At 44.4% G+C, this 27788-nt stretch overlaps 1 protein-coding gene and 1 long non-coding RNA gene across 2 annotated transcripts; one reads left to right on the top strand and one right to left on the bottom strand.

Moving 5' to 3' along the window:
• Positions 1–948: 948 nt before the first annotated feature.
• Positions 949–2244, bottom strand: LOC122775897. The gene is made up of 5 exons (XM_044036111.1): positions 2181–2244; positions 1887–2062; positions 1529–1777; positions 1148–1423; positions 949–1062 (listed from the first exon to the last, which is right to left on the bottom strand). Exons 1-5 carry the CDS (start codon positions 2194–2196, stop codon positions 949–951), a joined length of 831 nt encoding a protein of 276 aa, XP_043892046.1. The 5' UTR covers positions 2197–2244.
• Positions 2245–12298: 10054 nt separating this feature from the next.
• On the top strand, positions 12299–13745 carry LOC122775622. The gene is made up of 4 exons (XR_006361125.1): positions 12299–12691; positions 12802–12969; positions 13072–13318; positions 13424–13745. It is a non-coding gene; the product is annotated as an uncharacterized LOC122775622 (long non-coding RNA).
• Positions 13746–27788: the final 14043 nt, after the last annotated feature.

Genomic DNA, 27788 nt, shown 5'->3' with positions numbered 1-27788 from the left:
TTAAACATGACACAGAGCAAACACATTACAGGTAAGAGCAGTCTACCTGGCCCTGAAGCAGTTCCTTAATATCTACATCACCTTCCCTGGCCATCATGACCCACCCCCTGTTGTGGTGGGTCAAGGAGAATAATTTGATCCCCTTTCACTATCAGACACACAAGTGCATAGTTAATTTTCCCTAATGTGGGGCTGTCACCAGAATAGGGCCAGTGATTGACAATACCTTCAACATATGGGGCCCGGATCTCTGGGGCCACAGGGTTGGAGGAGCTCCCCCCCTCGATCCCAACTAGCTTGGGCCCCTTATTTATCCCAAGGGCCAGGATCTCAGCTGGTGTGAGCTCCTCTGGCGGCGGTCCCCCACCAGTAGCCATGGATGCTGTCACATTTCACTTGATGGAACGGCTTGGAGCTAGATTGGGAGATGGCGCTTAGTCAAGCTTCAAGCTTACACCTAAGTCTGGCAATTCTTAGCTACGTTGATGGAATACCCCCCAGGAAAGGAGGGAAGTTGTGTTTTCAGGGCATTTTGGTTAGCATGTGTGATCTTAGAGCCTCTGAAGAATCCAGAGTCTCTGATATCACACAGGCTGTAGGCCTCCAAACCACGCCACAGCAGTGCCCATGTGGAGGTAAAAAAAATTAAATAAAATAAAAAATGGAACCAAAATAAAAACTAGAACCAAAACAAAAAAAATTAAACAAAAAATAAAAATAAGAAACAAAACAAAAAATACAACAAAATAAAAACTAGATCCAAAACAAAAAAATACAACAAAATAAAAACTAGAACCAAAACAAAAAAATACAACAAAAATAAAAAATAGACACACTGAACTTTTTTTATTATTATTATTATTATTATTTTTTTTCTTTCTTTCTTTTTTTTTTTTTAAACACATTCACTCACTCACACACACACACACACACACACGCAAGAGTCACTCATGTCCCCCGTGCCCTGGAAGGATATTTTTTCCTTGGGCTGAAGCCAAGCCTCACTTTTATTTTTTTCACTAGGAGCTGTGAAGGAGAGGGCCCATAAATCCGTGGGGTAACCTTCAAAACAAAGAAAAGGTACACATGAGCTTAGTGAACTTGGACTGTGGTGTGATAGCAATTGCAAGGTTTTATTTTAACTTACCTTCGGATCCATCTCCTCCTCAGCAGTGGACGGCGTGGAGGTTGAGGGCACAGAGGTGGAGGACGCTGCAGTGGAGGGCGCAATGGAGGACACAGTGGAAGCAGATGAGTGAGCAGGTTGTCCTCTTCTGAGTGACATGCACACGAAAAGCTCCCTCATCTGCTTCGCGTGGCTCAGGGTGTTGTGGAGCGAGTAGAACCGCTCCTGTGTCCTCACATCATGGCACATAAATGTGGCCACATGCTGGCGCACCTCCGAATCATTGGACTCAAAGTTCTAAAGAAAAGAAAATGAGGCATTAATTAACAACTTTCATTGAGACGAACACAACTGAAAGGCCACAAATTGACCAAATCCTCATCATGTGTTTTTGATACCCACATAGGTGGCCACCGCTGACCTGATATCCATCAGGGTGGGCGATCCCCTCAATCCCATCTCCGACCAGGCCTTCCTGAAGTATTTAATGAGATCCTTTGCCTCGCCACGGCCAAGGGTGGAGAAAAAGTATTGATTTGTGGGGACCGCCCGCTGTCGGAGGCGGAGCCACTCAGTGCACCATCCATATTCTTCCTGAGTGAGATATATCTGTGCCACGCCAAACTTTCTTAGAGTTTTGTGCTCCATCACCTGCAGGAGACAAAGTATGACACCGCCAATTTATACGTGTGGTACATGAACAGAAATTGATGTCTAAGTGTTGGGAAAAGTTTGGGAATGAGATTAAAATGATACTTACATTCACAAGGTAGCCCGCCTTTTCGTCCCCCACAGCGTCCTTGACCTCTTTTACCTTCATCTTTGTCAACACTCCCGACCATATATGGCCATATATAGCCGAAAGATAGGCCGCCAGGTAACCAAAAAACCTGTAGCGGGTCCTGGGGTCTCGGGCTGGTGCCTTTCGCATGTCCTCTGTAATTAGAGTAAAAGAGAGAAGAGAACACTTAGACATGAACACTTAAAGCTTTTAGGCTCTGACAAAAAGTGTGTGAGAGAGAAAGAGAAAGAGAGAGAGGCAATACAGACTCACCAAGTAATTCCGGCATTTTGGCCCTGGCCAAGGCCTGGCACTGGGCATGAGGAAAGAGATGGCCTGGCCCACATACAGTGCGACTGTCGTTGGGGCCAGGCCAACATTACGCAGGAGAGCAGGGTAGCTGTAGAAAGAAGACCAGTCTGGATTTAGTTTCAGTCACATCTTTTGAGTACTTCATCATCATCATCATAATCATCATCATCAAACCTGTACGTGAATAAGCAAAAGACTTGCAAAGAAGGAACATGATTATCATCCGTGCATTCACTACTTACAACTTCAGGAGGGGGACGTTGAATAAAAAAGTCCAGTCCCACAGCTTCAGGGAAGGCCAGCCGAGGCAAAGGTATTTCACAAACACCTTTGCCTGGCTGACCTTTGTCTGAGCATTTTCCTTCATCTTTTGTGTTCCCTCGGGGCAGTATGTAAAACTGGCATACTCCATTTATGCATCTGTACAGATGAAACACACATGACGATGAATGTAGCGAGAAAACACTCCATACACCTGCACACATACACAATGTGTTCAGTCTTACTCATGGAGGTGCCGAACTCAATGGCCCGAATTAGGGAGCCCCTGCTCTGGCCTGAAAAATATGGCCGCATGGCACGAAATAGCTTCCGTTGCTCATGTGACCACTTACACTGTTCATTTTCCTGGAAGACGAAAACATATCAATAACACCTGTGAAAGAAATTCTGGAGTCATCAGTGTTCAGTGAATCATCTCTTTACTTCATGCATAAAGGAGAGACCCTGTCACCAAGACGGTCTGAATGTTCTCTCTCGTTTCTCAAGAAAGCTCTACCATTTATACAGAAACATCAAAGTAAAACAAAAACAGACACAAGAAATAACGTTTATGACCCCATTAGATGTTACCTAATGTTTATGACGACTAACAGATACCATTATATGGAACCCTTACGTTGACCCTTCCTTATCATACACTTTCCCCAGCCTCCATTCACAGCTTGACTGTTAGTAGATAGTTCTCTTAACCACTACAGGAAACAGAGGAAAGACTGGTTATTTCCCACATTTCCTCCCTTTTGACACAGTGTCAACATATTTTTTGGGAAATCACATGGTCTCGTTAACTAACTTTTTCTACGACTACACACTGCAAACATATTAGTATGAGTTAACTATTCACTCTCGGAATATCACAAGAGAAGAAATAAAACACAAAAAAACAAAAAAAAACCAAAAAGAAAACCAAAACAATTCTATTCACATTATCTCTCCATCTGAATCACTCTCACTATACGGGTTACCTGGGGCCCATTCTGAAATGTGACACATTTGATTCACAATCCTTTGTTCACAAGGTACTTTCGCATACAATGGCGTTCTGTCACCTCCAAGTACTCCCCTATCCACCTATACACAAACGCTCGCATACAATTGAGTGCACAAGTACAACAACAAAAAGTTATACCAAACACAATTAGCACAGGGATACACACATAAACAATCATTGCACCCCAGGGAAATGAGTCACGGATCTTCTCCAGTGCTGTAATCACACTAGTGATGTTATCTGAGTTAGCAGGGATTACTGTAACACATGAGTCACCTGTTAAATTTAAAGTCAGACAAAGACCTCCAGTTTTTGCCAAAATATAATCAAGAGCCATTTCGTGCTTTAACAGTTAACCTATGGGATTTGTCATTTGCCGCTAAATATTGGAAGCCTTTTATAGTTTCATTAGCAAAACCAGACATTGAATATGTAATGTTGTCAATATGGTCAGCCAGAAATGTAACACCATACCAAGGCAATAATCCGATACCCCATTTTTCTCCCAATGAAATACGCCAATGATATGATGAGAGGGTGGAAAATTTAGCCAACTCTCGTTTATGAACGTGCATAGGGTTTGAATTTTGATTCAGAGTTATTGGGAGTATTTCTAAATTAGCAATAGTTAAGTTAACAAAATAACAACACCCAGACCATTTTGGTGGTAAAAACAAGAATGCCTCATTACCACAAAGCCAATAAAAATTTCCAATAGGAGGTATACCTTTATGTGCAGGAGCATGAAGATATTTATTGACTAGCATAGTTTCTTTATTTCTAAATGTTATTTTAATGGGACCGAACTTAACCCGATTACTGTTTAAACTAATAACAGGGTTTGAACAATGTGAGATTCCCATGAACTGACCTGTGCCGTTTGAACATAAACAAACAGAATGTGAGAGATTTGTACTCTTGTTAGGAATCTCAGTTGGTTCAGCATAAGTGGAATTTGAAGGGAAAGATTGTGGAAACATGTTCTCACAAAACCAATCTACACAAGATAAATACATATTTGCCTGATATGTTGTATGACTATAGTCTTTCTTTCTCGCCGTATACCATGCATGGTGAGAAACCTTACACAATTTCCGACTTGTAGTATCCATATGGGGACAATCAGCGTAATATTGCACTAAACTAATTACAGGATCTAAACAAGGACAATGTCTCACCTCCAGCTGGAACAAAGAATGCCAGTTAGCTGGAGGACTCTGAACAATAAGTACAGTAGTGTTTGAGCCGTACACCTTGTTTTTCATCCATCCGATGAAAGAATACCAACTATTTTTTTTGTTAGAATTATCAAGCAATTCATTTGCGTTGAAATTCCATGGTTTCCAATCAGTGTGTTCAAAAAGTTTTCTCTTCTTCCTGACTAATTTTTCTGTGACAGTGAGTTCTTTGTCCATGTTTTCTGGGATCTCTTGATCCTGCATGGGTGACACACCCACGCCACTTCTGCCCTCAGTGTCTTTGTGCTCCCTCGATGTCTGATGTCCAGGCCATTGGACTGACACGCCTGTGGTGATGATTCCAATGAAGAAAACAGCTAGCAAGGCTTTGCAGCATTTTCCTTGATTAGGTTCCCGTTGTTGTTGTTCCGTTGGATGAGGCATTTCCAGGAAAGGGTTTACAATGGGTCGCATGGATCCAGGTATCCCTCTCAGCTATCCGGACGGCAGTTGGAGTTGTCAGCAGCACTTGGAATGGTCCTGACCACCGGGGTTGATGCCAATGCTTCCGTCTGAGGTCCTTAACCACTATCCAGTCTCCGGGCCGGATGTGGTGTAGTTCAGCTACTGCAGGGTCAGGAAGGGCTGCTTTCACCTTAGGGAAGATAAACTTGAGAACATGGTTAAGTGCACAACAATATCTTAACATGTCATCATCCATCCCTAACAGAGTTAGCCTGTTTTGAGGATAAGGAGTATTCGTCATTCGCATAGGACGCCCAGTAAGAATCTCATAAGGAGATAATCCAGTCGTTTTATGTGGGCGTCCTCTCATGAACATGAGAGCGAGGGGTAGAATTTCAACCCATGGCAACTTTGTTTCAGCCATTTTTGTTAATTTTATCTTCAGGGTCTGATTAGCTCTTTCTACCGCACCTCCACTAGCTGGATGATACGCACAGTGTGTTTTTAGATTGATCTGAAGGCTTGCTGCTAGACTTTGAATGACACTATTCACAAAATGAGAACCACTGTCACTAGTCAATTTGGATGGCAAACCCCAACGTGGTATTACTTCCTTCAAGAGTGATTTTGCCACAAACGGCCGTTGCATGCCTACATGGGAAACATTCAATCCATTTTGAGAACATGTCAACAATTACAAGGCAGTACTTGTACCCCTTGCATGGAGTGAGCTCAATAAAGTCCATCATCAAATGTTCGAAAGGACCTTGAGGTTTCGGATGTGCAGATAGAGACATTTGCACACCTCTGCCAACATTATTAGTGGCACAAATTACACATTTTTTACAAAAGTCTTCAGCAAATGTTGAAAACCCTGGCGCATACCATAGTTTATTTACAATATCTAACATCCCTTCTTTTGACGCATGGTCAGGACCATGGGTCAGCTTAGCTAGAAAAGGGAATATAGATTTCGGAAGAACTGGAAGACCGTTTACATCAGCTCCTGTTTGAAGCAAAGAGACATCATTGAAGGAAAAAAGATCATCCTGGACAGTTAGGGGCATTTGCAAAATTGGGGAGGCAGGACAAAGAGCAGCTCTCTTAGCAGCTGCATCGGCTACTTCATTTCCCTGTGACACTGGGTCGTTAGAACCAGTGTGGGCTCTGCATTTGCATACTGCTACAGAGACAGGCAGGAGTAATGCAGACAAAAGGTTGAGGATGAGTGGTCTGTGAGCAATCGGTTTTCCTGTGGATGTAAAGAAACCACGGTTTTTCTACAAAGTGTGGAAGTTATGGCATACATTGAAAGCATCTTGTGAATCCGTGTATACTGTAATATTCTGTTCCGCTCCTAGGATGAAAGCACGGGTTAATGCAAATAACTCTGCTGCCTGAGCAGACAGGTTATTTGGCAGTCTGGCACTTTCAACTATAACTTGTTCAGTACATACAGCATAGGAAACACAAGAGGAACCATCAGCTGGATTCCTCATGGCACAACCATCTACAAAGAAAACAGAATCAGCGTTAGACAGTGGTGTATCAAACAATGCATCCCGTGGTTTTGACACAATGTCAACAATCTCCAAACAAGGATGTGGTTCTCCATCTTCAGCTGTAGGAAGCAGAGTTGCTGGGTTAAGAACAGTACATCTTTTCATAGTAACATGTGACATAGTTAGTAAAACATTCTGCCAATGCAATAGTCGTGCTGGAGTTAAATGAGCCGTTTTAGCCTGCAGGATTAAAGAATGGACAGCATGCGGGACATGCACAATCAAGGGACACATAGCCACAATATCTGCTGTGGCTAAAACTGCTTCTGTAGCAGCCGCTACAGCCCTTAAACATGTTACCATTGCTCTTTCTGTAGTAGAGAGACGCTTTGAATAGTACCCAATTGGTCTTTGTTTGTCACCATGGGACTGAGTGAGGACTGCTGACATAAATCCATTGCATTCCGAAACAAAAAGATTAAAAGGTTTTGTCGGGTCTGGAAGTCCTAAACAAGGTGAGCTAGATAGTGCTTGTTTTAAGTCAGTGAAAGCTGTCTTTGCCTCAGGAGTCCAAGTCAACAAGTCAGTCATGGCCAAATGTTTTCCCCCATGTGTGATGTCATACATAGGTTGGGAGATCTCCGCAAAATTCCTAATCCGTGGACGACAATAACCTGATAAGCCCAAAAAGGACATCATTTGTTTTTTTGTAAGTGGTTTTGGAACTTCCAATATTGCTTGAATGCGGTCAGGACCCAATTTACGACCTTCCGGAGTGATTATATGGCCAAGATACCGCACTGATTTTGAGACAAGCTGCAACTTGTCTTTTGACACCTTCTGACCATTCTCTGCCAGGAAACAAAGTAGAGACACTGTATCTTTTCTACAATCCTCCCTTGTGGGTGAACATACAAGAAGGTCATCGACGTACTGTACAAGTGTACTCCCACATGGTGGTTGCCAATATGACAGGTTTTCTGCTACAGTCATTGCGAACAAAGTGGGACTGGAGGAGAAACCCTGTGGCATCCGTGTCCATGTGTACCTTTTATCATTAAAAGTAAAAGCAAACCAGAACTGTGAATCAGGGTGAACAGGGATACTGAAATACGCATTTGCTAAATCTATTACGGAAAACCAACAAGACTCTGATGAAACCTGTGACATTAGTGTTGTAACATTTGGCACAGTTGGGGCTGGGTGTTGCACAGCATCATTAATGGCTCTGAGATCCTGAACTGGTCTCCACCCCCCATTAGGTTTTTTTACAGGCAGAATGGGGGAGTTGCATGGTGAATGAGGACATTCCACGATGGCACCTTGTTTTATGAGAGACTGAATGACAGGATCTTCAACAGATTCCGGACTAAGTGGATATTGCCTTTTACAGGGTCTAAAAACAGATTTTGGCTGAACAGTAACAGGAATTGCACCTTTTATATTTCCAAAATCAAATTTACTTTTAGCCCACAATTTGTCAGGTACTGTTGAAACCAACGCTTCCTTTTCAGTGGTTAAAGTCATAAGTGTAACTTCATTCGTATATGTGTGGATCTTTCGATCGACTGCTACTGTAATGTTCACAGGATAAGATGTGATCTGCATTGATGGGGAATAACAACTATCATTTGATCTGGTTTGCCAGTCTGACGCCTGTAAAGCTGCTTTAACCCAAGGTCCCATTTTTGTCCATGCGACATTTGATGTTTTTGTCAATGGAATGTGAGGGACAGACCCAGGTATTGAAAACAAGGTTAACTGAGGTTTCGACAGATTTACTGACGCAGCTGCAAACTCTAAATCCACAAAAATTGTATCTATACCTATTACATCATTATCCCCTCCCACATTCCAAGTATCTTCATAGTTGTAATCTTTAGTTTTTGGTGAGAAATGTGACACACACTGCAAATGCTCAGGTGTCTCTGTAACCTGTGGTATCATGGACAACAGTTTATCTATATCCCTAGAATTTAGAAGGTCCCAAGAATATTCGTAATCACTCCCAGGAACACAGACAGGATATAGACCAGCTGTGGCACATGTTACTTTGATTCCTGTAGAATCACAATGTACATCAATGCCTAGAGTACACATAAGGTCTCGTGCTAACAAATAAACAGGACATATGTCAGAGAGAAGGAATTGAAGTTCACCTCTATAACCTCCAAAACATGCGGTCAATGGCTCAGACAATGGCTCAAAACCTGGAACCCCTGAAGCTCCTATTGTCTTTAGGAATTTACTTGTTTTGGGTGCATCAGGGAACAATTTGGATTGGATTACAGAGACCTGTGCTCCCGAATCTACAAGGAATGTCACATTAATACCTTGTACATATAGAATCAATGTAGGGGGTGTTTTAGAGTCTCGGGTTAAGTGTACATATTGTTGATATGTGACAACTAGTTCATCACTATCTTCCGTAGTGTCTACTCGTGTGTATGTGTCTATGTGTTGAATGCTCTGACCTGCCTCCACTGTCTCCTATGGTCGCGCTACCTGTAGCCCCGGGGACAGCACAGAGAGACCTCTTGGTGATGCGTGAGGCCATGATTCCTCTGGACTTTGTCCTCCTCGCTGGTTGTGCTCAGTTGTAGGACAATCATATGACAAATGCCCATAGCCTTCGCAATTGTAGCACCGCACCTTGTTGTGTCCTTGGCTGTTCTTCCTCTGGGAGTTTTGGTGCGGACCCGGTCTGCGTCTACCTCTGTTGTTGGGTTGGCGAGGCTGCCATTTCTTTTCAGGATTTTGAGCCCCACCCTGCTGGTAATACATCAGTTGAGCATTTTGAAGTTTTCGTGTCTGTTTAGAGTCCAAATCTACCTTATTTCGTTCAGCGTGCAGAACGTGTGTCCAGACATTTGCTATTGTCCCAGTTTCCCATCCGACACATGTAGCCATGACATGATCCTTGAGGCTAGGGTGGAGGCCATTAATCAAAGCTGTTTTCAGCAGGTCATCGTATGCCTTGTTTTGTGCATCGATGCCGGAGTGAGCTGCAAAAATGGATTCCATGCAAATGCGGTAGTCAGCTGCTAACTCACCCTCCTTTAGTGTTTAGTGTTGTGAATCTCAGGCCAACACACTCTTAAGGGAAAAGCAGCCCGCACAGCGTCAGCGAGGCTGGTCATCATGTCGTGGAACCTCACTGATCCAATGACTGGGGATGTTGACCAGTTGGCCGGTCAGATATTGGCCCATCTGAGTTTGAAACACCTCCGACTCACAGCTTCTACCTCCTGCAGAGTTGGATTATATATGGTTAATAGCTGTTGCATTGCTATTACCCACTTCTCACCTCCAGTCTTTTGGGGATCTGGCAGTTCTCCTGCGATCTCTTTTAGTTCATCTGGCTGCCATGGCCTGTACACCAACACTTCCGGATCCCTGTTGACATATTCTTCTTCACCAGTTGGCCGTGGCTGTGGATTTGGAAATGTCAACATAGGCATCTGGTGCACGTTTCCTTTTTCCCTTTGACTCATCAGCCAGTAATCGAAAGAAGCTGCTAATGGAGAGGAGACATTTCTGGAAGAGGCAATGTTAGCTGGTTGAGACACGTTATCAGTCCGTTTGTTTTCCCTCATAGGTGTTGGAAGGGTAGACAGATCAGGGTACAGCTTTGGCTTCTCCTCCTTCTCCTCTTCAGAGCCATTTCGGGATTCAGCTGTAGGTGATTGTCCAGCTGCTTGTGTCTCTGAGGGAGGAGGGGGTGCAGACACGGGGAGAACATATGGAGGAGGCAGATTCACTTCTCTGGCCCTACGTCTCTGTCGTTCCTTCTTTTTACCACCTTCTTCTCCTATCTCCTGTGTTAACATTAATCCTGCAACAGATTTTGCTTCCCTCAGAGCTGCTTCTCTTTCCCATTTCTCAAAAACTTGCCAATCTACCTTCTTCTTTACTTTCTTTTCCTTTCTCCCTTCTAACAATACCCTGCACCCTTTCAAACAATCAGTACTTAATGTGCCTATTATAGGAAACACTTCCTCGGTCAAATGGTGCCGGAGTGGAACATCGTCAACAACACTTTTACCCAATTTCTCTGCCATCAATTTAGATGGACCCGTAAGAGGATCAGATACTGACTTAAGTTTTCCCGTTTTGTTCCCCATGTTGTCTATTGATTCACTTGAACGGATGTGCTTTTAACTTCCAATGGGCTTATTTTTCACTCAAACTTCTTCACTTATTCTAATCTTCCCATGCCAGCATGGTTAGATCTTATCAAACACACACTAACGTTGGATAACTTTTTCAGCCAGGTGGTTTGTATGACACATACATTCCGAGCAACGCACCATGGTAATATCCACAAAGGATATTTAGACACTGAAATAAGTCACTACAAAGTTTATTTTCATTACCATCATGATCATGATCATACAATTAATATTATATATATTGTCCAAAAGTTTTAATCCCTCTGTATAATTGATTCAAAACTCATGAACATCTAGTACATATTTTTATGATTTTATATTCCATGGATTGTTTTTTTTTCTTTTTCCCAAAGCTTAAGCTAGTCTTCAAAACCCCAAAGGAATTATATGAAGACGTCTCCAAACCACACAGGAATTATATGGAGACGGTCTCGGCTACCACACAGGAATTACACCGGACCTCGATATTCAACCACACAGGAATTATAGAATATCGTGACACCATACCACAAGGATTTACAACTGTCTACCTAGGTTTCACCCATGTACACCAGAAATGATTCAAAAAACACCGTACTCACTTTTTAAAAAAAGAGATGGAGCGTCCGCTGGTCAGCACCCGTTCCTGAGCAGAAATTTTCCTTACCGGTAGTAACCTTCAGTCAGAACTCAGGCCCTGAGCATTGGAGCGTCCATCCCATCCTCGTCGCCAAAATGTGAAAGAAATTCTGGAGTCATCAGTGTTCAGTGAATCATCTCTTTACTTCATGCATAAAGGAGAGACCCTGTCACCAAGAAGGTCTGAATGTTCTCTCTCGTTTCTCAAGAAAGCTCTACCATTTATACAGAAACATCAAAGTAAAACAAAAACAGACACAAGAAATAACGTTTATGACCCCATTAGATGTTACCCAATGGTTACGACGACTAACAGATACCATTATGTGGAACCCTTACGTTGACCCTTCCTTATCATACACTTTCCCCAGCCTCCATTCACAGCTTGACTGTTAGTAGATAGTTCTCTTAACCACTACAGGAAACAGAGGAAAGACTGGTTATTTCCCACAAGTGGAGCAGCTGGACGGCAGAACAGCGCAAGCTGTTCCGCGCCATGTCGCCATACTTTACACAGAGGAGCAGGGGTTCCCAACTGAGGAAGATCGAGTTTGGAACCTCCATTAGTAAGAATGAACACATTGTGTGCTTGTGCAGGTGTGTGGAGTGTTTTCACGCTACATTCATCATGTGTGTTCCATCTTTACAGACACGTACTTGGAAGAATATGCCCAGTACATCTTCTGCCCTCAGGGCACTGAGAAAATGAGACAAAATGCAGTGACGAAGAGCAGCCGGGCAAAGGTGCTAGTCAAATTTCTTTGCCTCGGCTGCCCATCACTGCAGTTGTGGGATTGGAGGTTCCTCTTCAACCTGCCCCTGCTGAAGTTGTAAGTAGTGAATTTACGGATGTTAAGAATGTTCTTTTCTTGTCAAGTCTATTGCTTAGTTACCACAATGGTTTGACGATGATGATGAAGTACTTAAAACATATGACTGAGACTAAAGCCAGACTGTTCTTTCTACAGCTACCCCACACTCCTGAGGAATGTTGGCCTGGCCCCAACGACAGTGGCCCTGTATGTGGGCCAGGCCATCTCCTTCATGGAGTATTTTCGCGATACACCCCCCAAACACTCCAGACTAAAGGGGGGTGAACAGACCCTGTTGATCCGGGAAATCCGGAAACTGTACAGGGATGTGGGTTGCAACCTCCTTGGACACCAGCTGTTGGTCAAGCAGACCAAACAGCAGCGGCTGGTGTCCAAGGAGGACCCGACTGCCTGCCAGTCCCTGGCCAAATCGAGGATGGCCGGACTCCTCGGTGAGTCTGTACTGCCTCTCTCTCTCTTTCTCTCTCTCTCACACACTTTTTTTCAGTGCCTAAAAGCTTTAAGTGTTATTGTTCTCTTCTCTCTTTAACTCTTATTACAGAGGACATTGCAAATGCGCCCCCCCGGGACCCCAAAACGAGGTACCGCTTCTTCGGGTACCTGGCGGCCTACCTGTGCTCAATCTATGGACACCGGTCCGGTGTACTAACGAAGATGAGGGCAGGTCAGGGAGGCCGTCGGGGACCCAAAGGCAGGGTACCTCATTAATGTAAGTATCATTTTAATCCCTTTCCCAAAACTTCTTAAACATTCACACATCAATTTTTGTTTCTGTTCCACGCTTGGTGGTGTCACACTTTGTCTTCTGCAGGTCTTGGACCACAAGACTGTGAGGAAGTTTGAGGTGGCGCAGCTCTACCTGGAGCCCGAGGAGTACTCATGGTTTACTGAATGGCTCTGACTTCGCATGAGATCATTGCCCACCAAGGGGTATTTTTTCTCGTCCCTTGGCCGGGGGGAGGCAAAGGACTTAGTGAAGTACTTCCGGGCGGCGTGGGCAGAGATGGGCTTCCAGGGAGCGCCCACTTTAATGGACGAGGTCGGCGGTGTCCACCTATGTGGGTATCAAAAACACATGATGAGGAATTGCTCAAATTGGGGCGTTTTACTTATGTTTGTCTTAACAATACTTGTTTATTAATGCCTCTTTTTCTACTTCATAGAACTTCGAATCCAATGATACTGAGGTGCGGGACCACGTCGCCACTTTCATGTGCCACAACGTGAAGACCCAGGAAAGGTTCTATGCGCTTCACAACACACTGAAGCGGGCGAAGCAGATGAGAGAGCTGTTCGTCAGTCTCTCCCTGAGACGAGGCGAACGAGCGCTCTCATCCCCTTCTGCCTCCTCCGCCGACCCCTCCAAAGCAGTGGAGGAGTCCAAGGTGACGCCACGGAAGAAGCCATCCGCTTCACAGATTTTAGCAAAAAAGGTGAAAGTGAAGCTGGGGTTTAGCCCGAGAAAAAAATATCCCAAAAGGAAATAGAGAGTTTGTTTGTTTTTGAAAGTTTTGAAAGTTTTAAAAGTGCATGTTTGCACAAAATTTTTTTTTTAAATAAAAACAAAAAAAGTGAAAATAAATCCATGTTCACACAAATGTTCTTTATTAGCGAGTCTTTTGCTTAATTACGTACAGGTTTGATGATGATGATTAAGTACTCAAAAGATATGACTGAGACTAAATCCAGACTGGTCTTCTTTCTACAGCTACCCTGCTCTCCTCAGAAATGTTGGCCTGGCCCCAACTACAGTGGCACTGTATGTGGGCCAGGCCATCTCATTCCACGAGCATTTCCGGGACATACCTCCGAAGCACTCCCGGGTCAAGGGTGTGGAGGTCACTGTCCTGGTAAGGGAGCTGAGGAGGGTTTACCGGGACATTGGCAGGAACCTCATTGGGCACCAGTCGCTTGTCAAACAGGACAAGCATCAGCGGCTGTATTGCCTCTCTCTCTCACACACTTTTTGTCAGAGCCTCAAAGCTTTAAGTGTTTAAGTCTAAGGGTTCTCTTCTCTCTTTTACTCAAATTACAGAGGACATGAAAAATACCTGGATACCTCGCAGCCTATCTGTCCGCCATATATGGCCATAGGTCCTACGCTTATTTTTTTTTTCAAATAATCAGTGTCTGCTTCTGCCTACTGTCCGCATAAACAATACACAAAAACACCACACATTATCATTGTTGTTATGGCCAAAAGTGTACCTGGTTTGCGCTATGTTTTCGACCTGTATGGGTTTTCTTCAGGCCCCAGGTACACAAAATTACACATCATCTCTCAGTAGGGAGGTGTTTCCCCTTTGCCCATCAAGTGTTGACAGACGTGAATGCACTTTTGTGCTTCTATTTATACCCTCTGGCTTTCCAAACTCCATGGCGCGGATTTTGAATTTTTACAGATTGGAGTTTCAAATTCACCTAATTTCGCCTTACTGGAATCCAATGCCATCCTGTGGTAAACTGAGGAAGAGGAAAATCAAACATGACTTTTCAATTTTGTCAATATCCAATGGGTTGTATCGCTTCATTATTTTTTGTTTTTTGAGGGGATCAAAGGTCATTGTGGTTCACGTCAGATACTTTAGATTGCGAGAGGGTTAAGATTAGGGCCTGGATCCCAAATGGTTAAGGTTAGGGCATATGTTTGGGGCTAGGGCTATTTTGCCTTTTCTACAAGCATTTTCCATTACTCTCGTGCCTCCCATAGGTCAGTCCAAAGTTTATGGTTCCTGAAGTTGGTCCCGACGCCCCAAATCTCTAAATTCCCACATCAAATTTCCCCAAAACGGTAACCATTAGACCTTGACCTGGTTGAGCCCGTCCCCTCCAAAGAGAGCACTGGCAGGCGCACGCTCCATGCTCCAGGGAAACTGTATGTGCCCCGAGTCATCCAGCCTTCAGAGTATACGTGATTTAAAGCCCACATAGACCAGAAACTCCAATTAATGCTGCGTTTGTGTGTGTATCTGCGTCATTACCTCGTTTATGAAACCCTAAAGTTTCAGAACAAACAGTTAAGCCACTGCTGAGAAAATAGTGTTGTATTGTTTTCCTGGGCTCTGCGAAGCGGATCGGCACTTCCTTAATTTGATGTTGTCATCAAAAATCCTCACCATTCCTCTCACCACCGTAGCGCCTCCTGGTGCGGGCACTAGTCCGGGCACATCCGGTTGCGTACATTCAACCGCAGAAGAAGAAGAACTACTCTCGTTGTAGCTGCTGAGATGCAGTGCATCCACCGTGCCAGAGGGGGAGCTGTGTATATGAGAGCTGGCCTATCTATTACGTCACTTCCAGGTACCTGGCCAATCACGGGACAGTGGGAAAACTCTCGTTGGCTGGCCAATCACAACACAGTCCACATTCTAGGGGTGTGGTTTTGGTCTGAAACAGCGTGGCTGACGAGAGCGTCAGTGAGGAGATATTTTGATCGGCTCGTTCGCAGCGATTAGGAGGTTTTTATTCATGAAAACAAGTTCATATATGTAAGTAGACCTCCATAACTAACATATATGTGTGATGCAAGCATTCTATGTCACCTTTAAGATATTCCCATAGTTTAGGGTTAATTATTATGTTAAAGTGCCTAATTATTAATCTCTTTTTCTCCACAGGTGGTTCCAGCTAAGTGGGTCTCAATTAGAGTTTAAGGTAAGTGTTTTTGTAGTTTTAGGTTTCAGTTGTGGTTTAAGGTAAGTATTTTTGTACATTTCAGGTGTCAAATAGTGTTTCAGGTGGGTATCCGCATACTTCTGAAGAGGGTTTGTTTGACCCTTGAATGAATAAAGATCTGGTTTTACAAAACATTTGTGTCTGCTTCTGCCTACTATCCACGTAAACAATAAACAAAAACACCACACATTATCATTGTTGTTATGGCCAAAAGTGTACCTGGGTTGCGCTACGTTTTGACCTGTATGGGTCTTCTTCAGGCCCCAGGTACACAAAATTACACATCATCTCTCAGTAGGGAGGTGTTTCCCCTTTGCCTGTCAGGTGTGGACTGACGTGAATGCACTTTTGTGCCTCTATTTATACCCTCTGGCTTTCCAAATTCCATGGCCCGGATTTTGAATTTTTACGGATTGGAGTTTCAAATTCGCCTAATTTCACCTTACTGGAATCCAATGCCATCCTGTGGTAAACTGAGGAAGAGGAAAATCAAACATGACTTTTCAATTTTGTCAATATCCAATGGGTTATTTCCCTTATTTTTTGTTTTTTGAGGGTGTCGAAGGTCATTGTGGTTCACGTCAGATACTATAGGTTCTGTCACGAGTGTATTGCACTTTTCTGAGCCTTCCCGTTTGTGGATTTCCTGTCAGAGAAGTACCTTTTTCTCAGTGGATTATTTGGCATGTTTGTGCTCTTTGTGGATCTTTGTTTGCCTTTTACAGACTGTTTTTTGTGTGCTTATTCTAAATAAACTTTGTTACTTACCACCGTTCTGCATTTGGGTCCAGTCCTGTTCTATTATTATTAATAATAATTTAAAGCAGGTCACTTGACCGGTCACTTGACCGAAACTGCACTTCTTGCTGTCACACTGCCAGGGCTGCCTCTCTCTCTCCTCTGTGCTCATCCTCGGACCTTTCTGCAGCGTTTGACACAGTTAACCACCAGATCCTTATTTCCTCCCTTCAAGGAGTAGGTGTCTCAGGCTCTGCACTTACCCTACTCTCTTCCTATCTTCAAAACCGAACGTACAGAGTAACCTGGAGAGGATCTGTGTCGGAACCCTGTCCTCTAGCTACTGGGGTCCCTCAGGGTGCTGTCTTAGATCCCTCTCCTCTTCTCTCCATTCTCTCTCATGGTTTTTCCTATCACAGCTACACCGATAACACCCAACTCGTTCTCTCTTTTCTCCGCTCTGAAACACACGTAACAGAACGGATCTCTGCTTGTTGCTAGACATCTCTCAGTGGATGTCTGACCATCACCTGAAACTCAATTTCGACAAGATTGAGTTTCTTTTTCTCCCAGGAAAGGGCTCTCCCGCCACAGACCTAGCCATCACCCTCGACAACTCTGTGGTAGCTCCTTCTCATACCGCAAGGAACCTGGGTGTGACACTTGATGACCATCTCTCCCTCACTGCCAACATCGCTGGAACAGCTCGATCTTGCAGATACATGTTGCACAACATCAGAAGGATACGGCCTCTTCTAAACCAGAAGGCGGCACAGGTTCTGGTCCAGGCTCTTGTCATCTCACACTTGGACAAATGCAACTCCCTCCTTGCTGGTCTCCCTGTGTGTGCCATACGACCTCTGCAACTCATCCAGAATGCAGCAGCTCGACTGGTCTTCAACTTATCAAAATTCTCCCACACTACACCGCTCCTCCGCTCCCTTCACTGGCTTCCTGTAGCTGCTCGCATCCGCTTCAAGACTCTAGTGCTTGCGTTCCATGCTACAAACGGATTTGGTCCAGCCTACATCCAGGACATGATCAAAACCTACACCCCAGCCCGCCCACTCCGCTCTGCATCGGCAAACCCAGCTTGCTCCCCCCTCACTGAGAGGATCGCAGAGGCATTTGCAGAACTCAAGACTGTTCACTGTCCTAGCTCCCAAATGGTGGAACGAGCTCCCCATCAACAGCCGGACAGCGGAAAGCCTCCAGATCTTCCGCCGCCGACTAAAAACACATTTCTTCCAAGACGAAAACGCAGGGTGAGTGCCCAATTTGTGGCAAGGTCCTGGTGTCGGTGGCCAAGCACCTGAGAGTTAGCCACAATTTGGTGTACCCGAGGGAGAGGGCCATTATAAACAGTCTGGCAACGGGGAGAACCCGAGTGCCATCGGGGCCCTGCCTTCTCCCTCTATGTGCACCTTACGTGATGAATCTTGAGAAACACTTAAGCTCACACCAGGACATAAGTGCCGCACACTGCACACTGAACTATGGGCAATTAAGAGGTCAACGGCCATCAAGATGTAAAAGGCAGCTCCGCGTCGCCAGTGCCCGACCCTTGGCCAGCTGCTTGCGTAGCCCCCTGCCCAGCCCATGTCTAGCTCCGATTCCTCATCTGAGAGAAGTGAGGAAGAGGAGGAGCAGCAGCCACCGCAGCAGCAGCCATACGTTATTTGATCCCCAATGCGTCAGACGACTAGGTCTTCATCTGAAAAGGTTGGTAAAATACCACACTTTGGGTAGATGTGGCCCACCTGGGGGCACTCGGGTAAATCCAGGAGATTTAAGGGCTTTGGGTAAATTGGGGGAAGGGTTAGTGTTAGGGTTTTTAAGGTTGAGCCCATCCCAGGCAGGTGCACGCTCCATGCTCCAGGGAAACTGTATGTGCCCCAGCCTTCAGGTGAGTAAATATTGTTTGATATATTCCTGTAGTTTAGGGTTAATTATTATGTAATAGTGCCTAATTGTTATTCTCTTTTCTCTTTTTCAGGTTTTTCTCCACAGGTGGTTCCAGCTAAGTGGGTCTCGATTAGAATTAAATTATTTAGTAGTTTTAGGTTTCAATTGTGGTTTAAAGTAAGTATTTTTGTACATTTCAGGTGTCAATTAGTGTTTCGGGTAAGTATATCCATACTTCTGAAGAGGGTTTGTTTGACCCATAAATGAATAATGATCCGGTTTTTCAAAAAATTAGTGTCTGCCTACTGTCCGCGTAAACAATAAACAAAAACACCACACATTATCATTGTTATGGCCAAAAGTGTACCTGGGTTGAGCTACGTTTCGACCTGTATGGGTCTTCTTCAGGCCCCAGGTACACAAAATTACACATCATCTCTCAGTAGGGAGGTGTTTCCCCTTTGCCGTCAAGTGTGGACTGACGTAAATGCACTTTTGTGCCTCTATTTATACCCTCTGGCTTTCCAAATTCCATGGCCCAGATTTTGAATTTTTACGGATTGGAGTTTCAAATTCGCCTAATTTCGCCCTACTGGAATCCAATGCCATCCTGTGGTAAACTGAGGAAGAGGAAAATCAAACATGACTTTTCAATTTTGTCAATATCCAATGGGTTATTTCCCTTCATTATTTTTTGTTTTTTGAGGGGGTCAAAGGTCAAGGTGGTTCACGTCAGATACTTTAGGTTGCGAGAGGGTTAAGATTAGGGACTGGACCCCAACTGGTTAAGGTTAGGGCATATGTTTAGGGCTAGGGCTATTTTGCCTTTTATACGAGCATTTTCCATTACTCTCGTGCCCCCAGAGGTCAGTCCAAAGTTTAAGGTTCCTAAAGTTGGTCCCGACGCCCCAAATCTCTAAATTCCCACATCAAATTTCCCCAAAACGGTGACCATTAGACCTTGACCTGGTCTCACCGTTGGGCTGGGCGCCCGAGGCGCTGCCCCTGGAGCAGGCACTGGCTGGTAAGGTTTTTTAAGGTTGAGCCCGTCCCCTCCAAAGAGAGGACAGCCAGGTGCACGCTCCATGTTCCAGGGAAACTGTATGTGCCCTGAGCCGTCCAGCCTTCAGGTGAGTATATGTGATTTAAAATATTCCCGTAGTTTAGGGTTAATTATTATGTAATAGTGCCTAATTATTAATCTCTTTTCTCTTTTTCAGGTTTTTCCACAGGTGGTTCGAGGTTCCAGGTAAGCAGGTCTCAATTGGAATTTAAGGTTGATATGATTTAAGGTGAGTGTTTTCGTAGTTTTAGGTTTTAATTGTTGTTTGAAGTATTTATCTTTGTACATTTCTGGTGTCAATTAGTGTTTCAGGTAAGTATTTCCATACTTCTGAAGGGGGTTTGTTTGACCCTTAAATGAATAAGGATCTGGTTTTCAAAAAATTAGTGTCTGCTTCCGTTTACTGTCGACGTAAACAATAAACAAAAACACCACACATTACATATTATTGTTGGGTTAGGGTTAGGGCTAGGGCTATTTTACTCTTGACACCAGAACCTAAACTTCATCCAGACCGGAAAAATAACTGACAAGTGTCAGCACAGGTAGGCTATCATAATATTGTTGTCCACCCAGGTCAGACGGCCCACCTGAAGTTCCCAGTGCCTGCTGATTTCACACACTCCCTTGCTCTCTTTGAAATCTGCCCTGGTGATCCACAGCTTGAGCAGCTAGATATGGGGGATTTGCTGGTCAGAGTGCATCACACAGAGAGACCATATGTTGAAATCTCTGTGGCCAACCCAACCAAGCCCGATGTCATTGATGAAATGGGTGACCAGGGTGTTATTTATTGTCGTGATGTTATGCTGTTGGGTGGGGGTGAGCTTGGGTGAGAAGTTGATGACTGGGAAATAGATGTCTGCATTGGGAAAGACAGATTTCAGTAGCCTAAACAGTGCTTTGAACTGTTTAATTGAAGTCTGCCTGGGGTCCTGGTCTTTGTGGTTTATGCCAATTGAAATGATGACAGTCTTGGTGTCTGGGTTTGGTAATGTCTTTTCACAGATTTTGAGGGAGTGATAGGTGTTAGCCCCGGGGGAGCTGTCCAGTTGATGAGAAGGTTGGTGTGGGCAGGGATCCGGTTAAGGTTGGAGTCCCCAAGTACCAGGATTGGCCTTCTAGGTTTGAAGAACCAATCCTGGATTTTTCTGTTGGGGCGTGCAATATAATAATTGGGTCTGTGTAGGGATAGTGAGTCAGTTGGGGCGGAAGTGAAGGAGAAAGTGGGGTGATCCAGTAGGGAGCTGGAGGCCATGGGTGGGCAGGAGGCTGTGGGCGGTGTTAGTACTGAGATGGGATGGGGGGAGGGGGACCGGGGATGCAGATGGGCCAGTGTCCAAGACTTCCTCGGCGGGCAGTGCAACCCCACTGGGTGGTTGAGTGGAGGGCTCAGCAGGGGCATTTCGACGTGATTGACTTTAACGGACCCAGTTGTCATCGTTGCCCGCTCCACATGTGTATATTTTGGGGGAGGTGGGGTCAGCTGCACTGCCAATTGGTCCGGGACGCCAGCATCATCTGCCTGTGAGGAGAAGGGAGAAAAGTCAGAGATCATGGTTGAGTCCTGCTATTCAGTGAGATTGAGAGGAGTTCCAGGGTATGGGTGGGTTTCTTGTCTGGTGGGTTGGGGGCATGGATCTGGGCCTTCACTTCCACTAGGGTATGTTTTGTGACAGTGGGGGCATCGGTGAGGGGGGCTCTACAGTCATTGGCTTGAAATGGGAGGTTGTTGGTGGGGTTAGGTGGAGGATGGGATATATGGGTGGGGCGGGGGCAAGGGCTGTGATCCGGGTTGCAGTTCTGATGGGTGTGGGGCCCCAGGTGACTTTCTTAGTCCTCTGGGGCAACGGGGTGGAAGTGGCCGGTGCTGTATTGCTGTGGTTGGGTTCTGGTACAATTGTAGAAGGCTGGGTGGTGGGGGTCTTCTGGGATTCAAAGGTGGGCTGCTGAGTGGTTTGTTGGTTTGACAGATGTAGGGGTATGATGGGTCTTGTTCGTTTGGCTGGCTTCTGGAGTGGTTTACTGCTTGGTGGGAAGAAGTCTGTCATGTGTCGGTCAGGAAGGGTCCTTGATGGCTGTCGGGTGGTGCAGGTGGGGGTTCTCTGGACGAGGTTTGGCTGGTAGCGTGTGGTTGTAGTGGACGGAGTGTTTTCAGGTGGAGCAGTGGTTGAGCTGGTGCCCCGGTATATGGAAAGTCTCTGGGGGGCCTGGGGTGGTGGTAGGGTGGAGAAAGGAATTTCTTCTTCAGGGATGGTGGGGAGGGTAAGGTCCAGGTTGTTTCTGCTTCGGTGCTGTGGTGGGGGGGCAATGTGGGAGGTGGTTCTGGTCCGCTGTGGTGGAGTCTGTAGGCGGTGGTGGACTGCATGCATGGTTTGTTGCATCAGCCTTGGGCCGTAGCTTTTCCTGGCCCAACCAGTGGCAATTTGGAGGGCCAGGGGGTTACGGGGTGTGTGATTGTGTGTGCATCCCAAAACCTGTGCAGTGTCATCCAATTCATCCTGTGAAAAATATAAATATATATAAATTTAGGAGGAACAACATATATACATATCAGGGCATGCCAAAATATAATTAATTAACTCACCTGGATGAGTCTTATGCAGCAATACTGAAGGAGGTTTTTGTCCAGTATTCCACCATCAAAGAGTCTGTTGTCTCTGAGGTCTGCAAACAGGGATATCCAGAACTCCATGCATTGTCTTCGAAGAAAACCTCACCAATATTCAATTCTTTGTTTAGCAGTGCTGGCTCCCTCCAAATAACTATCAATTGTGTCATCTTGGTGAGTCGAGACAAGGAAACGCTGAAAGCCTCGAACATTGCCATTTTCAGTTCCAAGATCTCACAACTCTAGGGCAGCCCTTTAAACGCTGTACTGCTTCCATGTAATATACTCCAATAATAATAATAATAATGATAATAATAATAATAATAATGAATTTTATTTGTAATGCACTTTATATTGAACAAACAATCTCAAAGTGCTTCATACATAAAAATAAAAAAATAAATTAAAAAAATAAAAATAATTGGAGAGAGAACATCTCCAATTAAACTTAAAAAGCTTTCTTAAAAAGGTGGGTTTTTAGGCCTTTTTTTAAAGTGTCTAGGGTCAGTGGTGCGCTCAGGTCGTCAGGGAGAGCGTTCCAAAGACTGGGAGCAGCGTGGCAGAAGGCTCTGTCTCCCATCGTTCGGAGCTTGGTCTTTGGGATTCGCAGGACGTTTGCCTGGCGGCAGCGGAGGTGTCGTGGAGTGGGTTGAGGGGTGATTAGCTCCTGCAAGTAGGTTAGTAGTGAGATTTTGTATTCAATCCTGTGTGAGACTGGGAGCCAATGAAGGGATTTGAGAATTGATGTGATATGGTCATATTTTCGAGTCTTTGTGAGGATCCGGGCAGCACAGTTTTGTATGTGTTGAAGCTTCTGAATGTTTTTGTTTGTGATCCCGACAAGAAGACCATTACAGTAGTCCAGCCTGGTGGAGATAAAGGCGTGGATAAGTTTCTCTGCATCTGGAAGTGAGAGAGAGGGGCGGAGTTTTGCAATATTTTTTCGGTGGTAAAAAGAGTTTTTGCAAAGATGTTTAATGTGAAGTCCAAAGGTCAAGTGAGGGTCCATTACTACACCAAGGTTGGTGACTGATGAAGAGAGGTGGATGTCGTGGCCGGAGAAGGTGATATTGGTAATGGTAATACATCGCACTTATGACTAGCACTTCATAATTTGATCTACTTGAAGCTCTTACTTGTACCCAAATACCTAGCTCTTATTTGTACCCAAATGTTTGAATGCACTTTTGTAAGTCGCTTTGGATAAAAGCGTCTGCTAAATGACATGTAATGTAATGTAAAAGTTGTATGATAGGTAGTATGTGTATAATTTACCCAATACTTTTTAATTCCTTGGCTGACTACAATTATCAAGTACATTTTACACGATTTACATATATTATATTTACCTCCCTCCAAAATCACTATTTACAGTGTAGTACGCAGTGAGGCCGCTGTACTATCAACAAGGTTATCTATGAGGGCGGGAGTAAAATCAAAAAAGGTACCTTCAGATGTACTGACATATGGCATTGAGTTAAATAACCAAGGTTCAGTTATACAGAATAAATTAATACAATTGTCAGAAATTAGATCATTTATTAAAACAGATTTGAGGAGAGACCTTATATTTAATAGTCCACATTTAAAAGTGGTATTATTTGACTCTATTTTATTGTCGGTATTAATCTTTATTAAATTAGAATGTCTAACTCCTCTTCTGTTTGTTATTGATTTATTTACTTTAGTTTTTACTTTAGTAGGTCGAGGGACAGACACAGTCTCTATGGGGTTTTTAATTGGTGACTGCTTGAAAAGAAGCACAGAGAAGCATGAAAGACTGCAACTCTGTGTCCTGGTCTCAACTCTGGATTGTCATGGGTTTCTAATAAAATGTCCTAAACTTCTAGATAAGAGAGCTGCTCCATCCAAAGTGGGATGGACACCGTCTCTCCTCATGAGACCATTTTTCCCCCCGAAGGTTTGCCAGTTATCTAAAAACCCAATGTTGGTTTCTGGACACCACCTCGACAGCCAGTAGTTGAATGACGACAGGAAAGAACAGGAGAAGAAGAGGGAGAAGCCATCGCTGCTGAGCTAACTTGTTGCGCTAGCAAAGAAAGAAACACCGTACGTGAATCTACGTGAACGATAGAGTTTAAGCAAAAGTAGCGGGTGAAAGTATTAGTCAATTCAATAAAACGAGTGTTTGTTCAGTTAATCGATCGTTACAGTAGATAGAGAACTGCAGAGAGAGCAGGAGACACACAGCGTAACACCAGTGGAAGCACAGAAAGTGACACAATACATTACCGCCAGGTCAGAGGTCTGTTGTGGTCTGTCTCAGGACAAGGGGGATTTCCTGTTTTTCTCTGTCTCGGGAAGAAAACTCTTCAGCTATGCTCTGCTCTCCTACTCTCTCCTCACCTGCACCTAGGATAAGCAGGATTTCATGTTTCTCTCTCTCTCTCTCTCTCTCTGTCTCTCTCTCTCTCTCTCAGGTCGCTGTCCTTTTGACATTACATGTCCAAGTACGGGATCAAGTCGTGGGTAGCATGCGACGAAAGTCCAGCTATACTTGGAAGATGCAGGTCTACACTGGGAAGCCCCCCGCAGAAGTCGGACGAGCACAAGGAAGAGGACGAGGACGAGGAGTGGAACCACAGAGAGGAACCGGGGGGCGCGCAGATGAGGAAGAGGATGGGGAGCGGGAACCCCAGACAGGAACCAGGGTATGCGTGTATTGCTCGACGTCACTGAGGGACTGAGCCCTCCCCGCAACGTTACCTGTGACAACTTTTTCACGTCTTACGAGCTCGGACAGCAGCTCCTCAAGAGGAAGAAAAAGCCTGAGCTCCCGCCGTGCTGCTCTCCTACGTGCCCAAGAAAAACAGGAGTGTGATGTTGATGAGCATGCTGCATGCAGGCGCTTCCCAAAGTCAGCAACCACGCCAAAACGAAGCCCATCGCCATCATGCACTACAGCGCTAACAAAGGCGGCGTGGACAACCTGGACAGGGTGGTCGCGCCGACCCCTTCGCCGTGCTTGTCAGGGCAGCCCGGGTGTCCCAGTGAGCGCTCGCCTCGTGCCCCCCGTGGATCATCTGTGGTGGAAGCAGCATCAGCAGCAACAGGGGCGGCATTGGTAGCGAGCGAGAGGAAGAGGTGTCAGGTCTGCCCCACGAAGAAGGACAGTAAAACGCACACCGTGTGCCACTGGTGCTTGAAATATATCTGCCCTGTCTGCGCCAACAGAATAGATCAACAATGAACAATGTTCACACAGTGTGGTGACCTGTGGGGTAGAGGGTGAGGTTCATCAGGGGAAGGATGAGGAGGAGGAGGGGGGAGGTTGATCAGGAGCAGGATGAGGTGATGGGGTGAAGAGGAGGAAGGAGGTGAGGATGGGGTAAGGAGGGCACAGGCTGGCTGTGGGATATGGAGGCAGCAGGAGGGTTAAGAGCAACAGGAAAAACAGATTAATCTATGTACAGTTTAATACAGACACAGATGGATGTTTACACACACACACTGGACTCACACTCAGCAGTCGCAGTCAAACACATTGAGGAAAGGGAACCGCAGAACAGCGACAAAAAAGAAAGAAAAGGAAAAAGGGACAATTGTTGGGGGTTGAATTTATGACAAGAACAAAGTCTAAGTGTTAAACTGTAAGGATTTACACTTAAAGGGAGATAGACTTGGACATTGTTTCACTTCAATTACCTGTGGACTGATTGATTTCAGATAATACCTTGAGGGATGTGAAGTCATTTTTACACATATTATTATTGTTATTGTTATTTCATTCGCTTTTATGAACACGACATTTGTCATTTTTGACACCTTTTTAGGCAAAAAGTAGGAGGACGTATTGGTCCCAAGATTCGTAATAGTCAAACGTTTGAACACATTTTCTCATTTCATGGTTTTTCTTTATTTTTCTTTACATTGTAAATTCTCACTGAAGGCATCACCACTATGAATGAACACATATGGAATTATGTAGTAAACAAAAAAGTGTGAAATAACTCCAAACATGATTCTTCAAAGTAGCCGCCCTTTAAACCCTTGTCCTTCCCTCAGTGAGCTTCATGATGTAGTCACTAAAATGGTTCTCACTTCACAGCCTTGTCAGGGTTCATTAATGGAATGTCTTGCCTTCTTAATGGGTTTGGGACCATCAGTTGTTTTTGTGCAAAAGTCAGGTTGGTACACAGCTGACAGCTCTGTTCCACAACTGTTAGAATTCATATTATGGCAAGAACCAATCAGCTCAGTAAAGATAAACCACAGTCCATCAAGGCAATCCGGAAAATTGAAAAAAACTTTGAATGTTCCCCAAAGTGCAGTCGCAAAAACCATCAAGTGCTACCATGAACCTGGCTCACATGAGCTGAACCAGCATGGCTACCACAGCATCCTGCAGCATCATGCCATCCCATCTGGTTTGTGTGTAGTTGGACCATTGTTGGTTTCTCAACAGGACAATGAGCCCAAACACACCTCCAGGCTGTATACATATACAAATATATGTGTGTGTATATATATACATATTTATCTCTTTCCAAAAGTGCATTGTGACAGAGTGAAAGAAAAAAAAATTGTTTCAGCCTCTGTCAGACATAAATCACAAAAATTGATTTCCAAATTAAACCTTTTTTCCTTAAAGTTTCAGCCGTTGCTTGATAGATATTGTTGAATATTTTAAAGTGAATTTATTTGACTTTGGGGCGAAACTGGCCATTTAAGAGAACTCATCATTGTGTCGTTGACCCATTTTGATTTTAGTCTTTGTTGAAGATTAAAATCAGGGGAGAAGAAAACTTTCATTTTAAAACGTTTATTCACATTTCTCATAAAGTTTTCATGTGGTATGGTTCCCTGACAGTACTCAGACGCTGGGAAATAAGATTGTTCTGGGCTGTTTACGGCCTTTAAGAAGGTTTTACAAATATAAAACTCCATAAATTAAAAATATATAATAGAAAGATCTATACATGTCTGTGTCCATGTCTCCAGATGTCCTGTGGACACTTTTACAGGCATCTCTTTTACTATTGTGCTCAATGGGGAAATTGCTTTTTGGGCCGCGTGAGTATTTGTTGTTGCAGTACCACGAGTGGCCACCATGACAAAACTGTCTTCATTGTTTGCATGTGGATGAAGTCTTCCGGTTAAGAAGGGAGTAATATGGAAGTAGTACTTAGCCAGCAGGGGGTGACTCCGCTGGTTGCAAAAAGAATTTTTTTTAATTTCTTCAATAATTTTTTTATTTCAATTTCAGATTTATTATATTCAAAACAATATGTGAACACATGAACATGTGCACATGTGAACACATGTTTCAACACATGTCAACTCCATGTGGAACAGCATCATATGACAGTCACACACACACAACATTATGGACAGAATACAAACTTTATAACAAAGACATTTGAAATGGTGACATGGGTGAAAATCTCTGATTAATCCAGCATTCCTTAACTAATAATCCAGCATTCTTCAAATAATCCAGAATTCCTCAACAATATCACAGGTTCAGGACGACAGGACCGAGCTGACCACATTAAAAGTGACGTCACAGAAAAAC

This window comes from Solea senegalensis, linkage group LG10 (genome assembly GCF_019176455.1).
Source record: "Solea senegalensis isolate Sse05_10M linkage group LG10, IFAPA_SoseM_1, whole genome shotgun sequence".
Classification (NCBI taxonomy): domain Eukaryota; kingdom Metazoa; phylum Chordata; class Actinopteri; order Pleuronectiformes; family Soleidae; genus Solea; species Solea senegalensis.
This window is presented reverse-complemented; position numbering and strand designations above follow the sequence as displayed.

Coding starts and splice junctions, on each gene's coding strand:
- LOC122775897 (XM_044036111.1), bottom strand. Junction 1,424..1,528: donor GGTCAGCGGTGGCCACCTAT/GTGGGTATCAAA, acceptor TCTTTTCTTTAG/AACTTTGAGTCCAATGATTC. Junction 1,063..1,147: donor AGGAGGAGATGGATCCGAAG/GTAAGTTAAAAT, acceptor TTTGTTTTGAAG/GTTACCCCACGGATTTATGG.